At 41.7% G+C, this 6,518-nt stretch overlaps 1 protein-coding gene across 7 annotated transcripts in view; it reads left to right on the top strand.

Moving 5' to 3' along the window:
- FAM135B (family with sequence similarity 135 member B) overlaps positions 1 to 6,518 on the top strand; it is a 360,972-nt gene that overhangs the window by 172,323 nt on the left and 182,131 nt on the right. For all 7 annotated transcript variants that reach the window (XM_017852949.1, XM_017852948.1, XM_017852947.1 and 4 more), the window contains one exon: positions 4,900 to 4,979. In XM_017852949.1, coding sequence (XP_017708438.1) covers positions 4,900 to 4,979 — 80 coding nt within the window. The remainder of the gene's footprint in view (positions 1 to 4,899; positions 4,980 to 6,518) is intronic.

Genomic DNA, 6,518 nt, shown 5'->3' with positions numbered 1-6,518 from the left:
AGATATTGGACAAGATACAACAGAAAAAAAAAAAAAGAAAAGAAAATGGCAGTATCTTTTTTTTTTTGAGGCTGAATAACATTCCATTGTGTGTGTGTGTGTGTGTGTGTGTGTGTGTGTGTGTACATTGATATGTATTCCACAGTTTATCCACTGATCCATTGCTGGGCGTTTAGGTTATTTCTGTATCTGGGCTATTGTGACTAATGCCGCAATGAAGGTGGAGGTGCAGATCTCTCCACGAGGTGCTGACTTTGATATCTTGTTGGTGTACACAAGCAGAGGGGTTTCTGGGTCATATGGCAGTTTTATTTTTAGTTTTTTGAGGAACCTCCATGTTATTTTTCATAATGGCTGTACCAATTTACATTCCCACCAGAAAAGAATACAAGGGTTTTCTTTTCTCCACATTCTCACCAACACTGGTTATTTCTTGTCTTTTTCATGATAACTATCCTGAAATGTATGAGGTGATATGTTGTGGTTTTGATTTGTGTTTTCCTGATGATTAGTAACATTGAGTACTTTTTCACAAATGTGTTGGTAATTTGAATGTTTTCTTTGGAAAAATGTTTATTTAGGTCCTTTGTCCTTTAAATTGGATTATTATTATTATCATTACTACTGCTATTGAGTTGCATGATTTTCTTATACATTTTGGACACTAATCCCTTATCAGACATACTGTTTGCAAATATTTTCATTCTTTTGTAAGTGACCATTTTACCTTGTTCATTTTTCTTGTTTCTCAAAATTGTATTATAGCTGTTTAACATCTTTTGTGGTTCCATACATATTTTAGAACTATTTTCTCTATTTGTATAAAAAATGCCCTTGGAATTTTTTATTTATTTATTTTTTTGTTGTTGTTGAGGTAAGGTCTCCGCCTGACACCCAGGCTGTAGTGCAGTGTTGTGATTTCCGCTCACTTCCTCTTCAACCTCCTGTGCTCAAGTGATTTTCCCTACCTCAGCCCTTCCAGTAACTGAGACTACAGAATACAAGTATATGCCACCACACCCAGCTAATTTATTTATTTATTTTCTGTAGGGATGGGGTCTCCATATATTGCCTAGGCCGGGCTCAAGCAATCCTCCAGCCTTGGCCTCCGAAAGTGCTGGGATTAGAGGCATGAGCCACCACACCTGCCCTGGCATTTTAATAGAGACTGCACTGATACTCTGTTTTGCTTTGGGTGTATGAACATTTGAACATCTTTTCATGAGCTTATTTGCCCTCTGTGTGTCCCCTTTGGTGAAATTTTTCTTGTGTTTTACCACTTTTTAATTGGTGTGTTTGTTTTTACTACTCAGTTCCAAGAGTTCTTTATATATCCTAGGTAATAGTCCTTTGTCAGATGGTCAGTTCTCAATATTTACAGTAGTATGTTCTGTAAAGTCACCACGAATACTGAATTAACAAATGCTGAACCACTGTTCCTAGGGGAAATGCAGGGTTAGGTTCCTGTGAGCCTCTGGTCACATTTCTGCCAGACTTACCAATATATAATCTTGTTTTATGTGTTTCTGTTTAAAGATACCCCCACAGTTAATAGGTGCTGTTGATTCATTACCATTGATCTCAGTCAGCAGCACTAGAACTCAAAGCTGAGTGAAGCTCATCTAACACACATCCTTTCTCCATGGGGCACATCACAGCATTCCTGCCCTTAGGAATGCTAGACAGCCCTTTAGTACTATGCCTGGGGTCTATCTCAAACAGTGGAATCACCAACAAAAAGCACAGAGTAGAAAAATATGTGGGACTAAATCAATTGCAAAAGGGATGCTTGTTTGTAGTATTGCTTAACATCAGTTGGGCACCTGAGTGTCAGAAGATTCAAACTTTTTACCACTGTGTTCATGTCTGTGAATGACCACAAAGGTGCTGTGAGTGTTGCATTTGGGGCTAAAACACATTTTATCAAGTAAACAAATTCCCGGATACATACACAGATACTGAGGGCCACTGCATGTGATTTGCAACAATTTTTTCCCACATTGTAGCTTGTATCTTAACAGGGTCTTTCGTAGCACAAAAGTGTTTAGTTTTAATGAACTAAAATTTATCTGCAGGGTTCAGTGGCTCACACCTGTAATTCCAGCACTTTGGGGGGCCGAGGTGGGAGGATCACTTGAGACCAGGAGTTTGATGCCAGCCTGGGTAACATAGCAAGACCTCATCTCTCAAAATAAACAAGCAAACAAACAAACAAAATATATGTTTTTCTTTTATGATTCATGTTTTCTGTACCAAGTCTAAAAACTCTTTGCTTAATTCTATATTTAGAATATGTTTTAGGCCAGATGTGGTGGCTCACACCTGTAATTCCAGCACTTTGGAAGGCCAAGGCAGGTGGATTGCCTGAGGTCAGGAGTTCGAGACCAGCCTGGCCAACATGGTGAAACCCCGTCTCTACTAAAAACAAAAAATTAGCTGGGCATGGTGGTGGGTACCTGTGATCCCAGCTACTTGGGAGGCTGAGGCAGGAGAATCACTTGAACCGGGGAGGTAGAGGTTGCAGTGAGCCGAGATCACACCATTGTACTCCAGACTGGGCAACAAAGCGAGACTCTGCCTCAAAGAAAGAAAAAAAGGAATAATTTTAAAACTTTTCTCTGTTTCCTAATAGTTTTATAGTTTCATATTTTTCATTTATGTCCACAATCTACATTATTAACAGTTTCTTTATAAGATATGAAATTAAAGTTGAGGTTTGTTTGTTTGGTAGTGGCTGTTATTTTGTCTATGGATAGCCAATTGCTTCAGGACAACTTATTTTAAAAGGTGATCTCTGCTCCATTGAATTGCTTTTGAACCTTTGTGAAAAATCACATGAGCATATGTATGCCCTCATTACTTTGCGGTGGTGGATGGAGGTCCAGGCTCCCCACATGGTCTCCACTTAAACTGAACAGGTGGGGTTCTCTTTACCATCTGTTAGGGATGGAAGCCTGGCTCCCGCTGAAGTCCTTCTCTTGGCAGGTTGGGTGGGGATGCAGTGTTTTCATGGAGTCTGGGATGGCGGGTGTCTAGACTTCCCACTTTGCCTTTGCTAGTGTGGGTGGAGGTGGGCCCACAGTATTTTCTGTTTTTTGGCTGGAGTAGACAGCTGTTGCCTAAAAGTTTTCTGTCTTGCTAGACTGTTCTCTTCCTGATCCTTCGGCTGGAGGGAGAGGGCTTTCTTTGGATAATTTTCTTGTTGGTGGCTATTAGCTTTTCTGGCTTCTTGCTTCTCCAGTATCCAGTCTGGATATATGAGGCAACAGAAAATGCAGAAGCCTCACCAGCATGTCTCTCCTTGGGTCCTGAGGTCCCCAACCTGTCTGCTTTCTTCTCCACCTTGAAGAATCTTCATTTGCTTGTTTCTATATACTGTTAGAGTTTTTGTTGTGCTTAGTGCGAAAAATAGGGTAAAGTATGTCTCTCTACTTCACCTGTCTGGAAACAGAAGTCATGGCAGGTACTTTTAAAAAATATTCATTTTGGCTGGGCATGGTGGCTCATGCCTGTAATCCCAGCACTTTGGGAGGCTGAGGCAGGCGGATCATGAGGTCAGGAGTTCAAGACCAGCCTGACCAACATGGTGAAACCCATCTCTACTAAAAATACAAAAATTAGCCAGGCGTGGTGGTGCACACCTGTAGTCCCAGCTACACGGGAGGCTGAGGCAGAAGAATTGCTTGACCCCAGGAGGTGGATGTTGTAGTAAGCCGAGATCATACCACTGTACACCTGCCTGGGCTACACAACAAGACGCCATCTTATTCATATTCTGTAAAATGAATATATATATATATATATATATATATTCAGATATATATATGTTCAGATATATATATATATACACACACACATACACACACACACACACAGATACAGAAACAAGTTCAGAGAAGTTAGGTGATGTACTTAAAGTCATGCAGCTGGAAATGTGTCACTCATGCTGCAGCTATGAATCCAGCGCCAGTGCCCTTTTCTCTTCATTTTTGCTCATCGTTTGTACATTAAAAACAAGCAGGAGACTGCCAACGGAAACATTCTATGAGTGTATGTGCAGTTCAAGGACGTCAATAACAGGGTACTTGCCCAGCTATGAGCTCAATGAGCCATGGGAGACTGATGTGTTCATGGTCCATGTTCCTTATATTTCGCTTTGGTTTATTCACATTTCATTTCATAATGGGTTTCAAATCAGTAAAAGAAGAGAACAGTGATGATGCCAGAAATGTCCTCAAGTGCTTACAAGCAAAAAGTCATTAATTGCAAAGCACAGAACTTCAAAAGATGCTTCTGTACTTGGGGCAAAAGAGGGCACATTAGAGAGTTAACTGATAGCAGGAGAAGCTGCACATTGTCCTGAAATGGTGGAATTTGAAAATGGGATTGCTATGTTAAAATTAAGGAAGATGAAATACACAGGGAAAAGTGCATTTGGCAACACCCCTAAGAAGAATAACTCAGTGGCTGTGTTACTAAAAGAAGTGGTTTTTGTGTTGCAACATGATAGAAACTCAGTTTATAGATGGGTTATCTACCGTGCATAAATAGCCTACTTTCCTGTAACAATAACCTTTCTTGACTACATAAAACCCACACCCCTTAATGAAACTGTGTCACATGACCCATCTCTTTCTTTTCTCTATTCCAATCACCTCCAACCTTGTTCAGTCTTGTGTGATCTCAAGTGAACTTAACTTCCTGTCTCCAACACTGCCCTGTTGCTTCCCTCTCCAACTCTGCTGATAAAATGCATTTCTCTTTGATGCCAGATGATTGTGCACGCTGCCAAGAAACTTCCCTGATTTCCTATGGCTTTCAGGATTAATTCTAGGTATTTTTGGAAGTCAACATTAAGAAGCCTGATCTTCAGCATCCTCTCCTCTTCTCTTTTCTTAGGTATTACCAGATCCGAGTGACCTTGAAGGTGTCCTCAAGGATCCCCCACAGACTGAGTGCCTCCATCGCTGGGCAGACAGGTGAGCAGAAGAATGGCAATGGGGCGCTTGCCCCTAATGGCGAACCTCCCTTTGTCACTGCTCGCCAGGGCACAGCCAAGTGCAAGGCATGTAGACGTACTCAGCCAATCTGTGGTGAATGTTGGATGAGCAAATTTTGGAAATGGAAACCAACAGTTGGAGGTGTCCATATGTATACATTGTGGCAAGGGGAACCTGGCTTAAGAGAAATATACTTTCCCTTTTGGAGATAAACTGGCTGTGGGAGGTTGGTTAAAATCAAATCAGGGAGGACGTTGGTGGGAAATGACATCCAGCAAGTGGGTAAAGAGAAGCCTGTTAAAGGGAACCTGGGAATCAACTAGGTACAGAGGACGGAGTGAGTAAGCGGTGTTGGTGGCACTTTCCATACACAGTGAGGGCACAAAGAGAAGTGGTCCCAGCTTGAGGAGAAGGATTGCCAAGGACAACTCAGATCCTGATCTTGAGAAGGCTGGAGTACAAAGTTGGTAACCAGGGCTCTGAGCAGGTAGTCTATCACAGAGTGTTGAGTCAGAAAAAGAGAACTTACCATGCCAGAAATAACGACAGACATAATATTAACTAGTAGAGCTATTAGGAGTTTGCATTAGTAAATTTGGGAGAATGGTATAGACTAGCTAGACCTTAAGAAGAAGGAGAGGCCAGGCATGGTGGCTCATGCCAGTAATCCCAGCACTTGGGGAGGCCAAGGTGGGCAGATCACCTGAGGTCAGGGGTTTGAGACCAGCCTGGTCAACAAGGTGAAACCCTGCCTATACTAAAAATACAAAAAAATTAGCCAGGCGTGGTGGCGGGTGCCTGTAATCCCAGCTACCCAGGAGGCTGAGGCAGAAGAATCACTTAAACCTGGGAGGCGGAGGTTGCAGTGAGCCGAGATTGTGCCACTGTGCTCCAGCCTGGGTGACAGAGTGGGGTTCCAAAAAAAAAAAAGAAAGAAAGAAAAAAAAGAAAAAGGAGAAATACTTAAGAAATACTTAAAGGGTAGGCTAGAGGGTAGGGAACATTAAGACAGAGCTGTGTAAAATCTGTTTAACATTAATTATAAAGTACGAGTAGCCAAGAATGTTGCAGAAGTCCAATCCAGTAAAGCTAAGAGTACTGGTCGTAGCTGCACTTGATAAAAAAAAGGATGAGTTTGCATCCTTTGTAGGGACATGGATGCAGCTGGAAACCATCATTCTTAGCAAACTATCACAAGAAGAGAAAACCAAACACCGCATGTTCTCACTCATAGGTGGGAACTGAACAATGAGATCACTTGGACTCGGGAAGGGGAACATCACACACTGGGGCCTATCATGGGGAGGGGGGAGGAGGGAGGGATTGCATTGGGGAGTTATACATGATATAAATGATGAATTGATGGGTGCTGACGAGTTGATGGGTGCAGCACACCAACATGGCACAAGTATACATATGTAACAAACCTGCACGTTATGCACATGTACCCTAGAACTTAAAGTATAATTTAAAAAAAAAAGGGAATACAAAAATAAAAATAAAATAAATAAATAAATA

Source organism: Rhinopithecus bieti, unplaced genomic scaffold (genome assembly GCF_001698545.2).
Source record: "Rhinopithecus bieti isolate Rb0 unplaced genomic scaffold, ASM169854v2 scaffold_34489, whole genome shotgun sequence".
Taxonomy (NCBI): Eukaryota; Metazoa; Chordata; class Mammalia; order Primates; family Cercopithecidae; genus Rhinopithecus; species Rhinopithecus bieti.
This window is presented reverse-complemented; position numbering and strand designations above follow the sequence as displayed.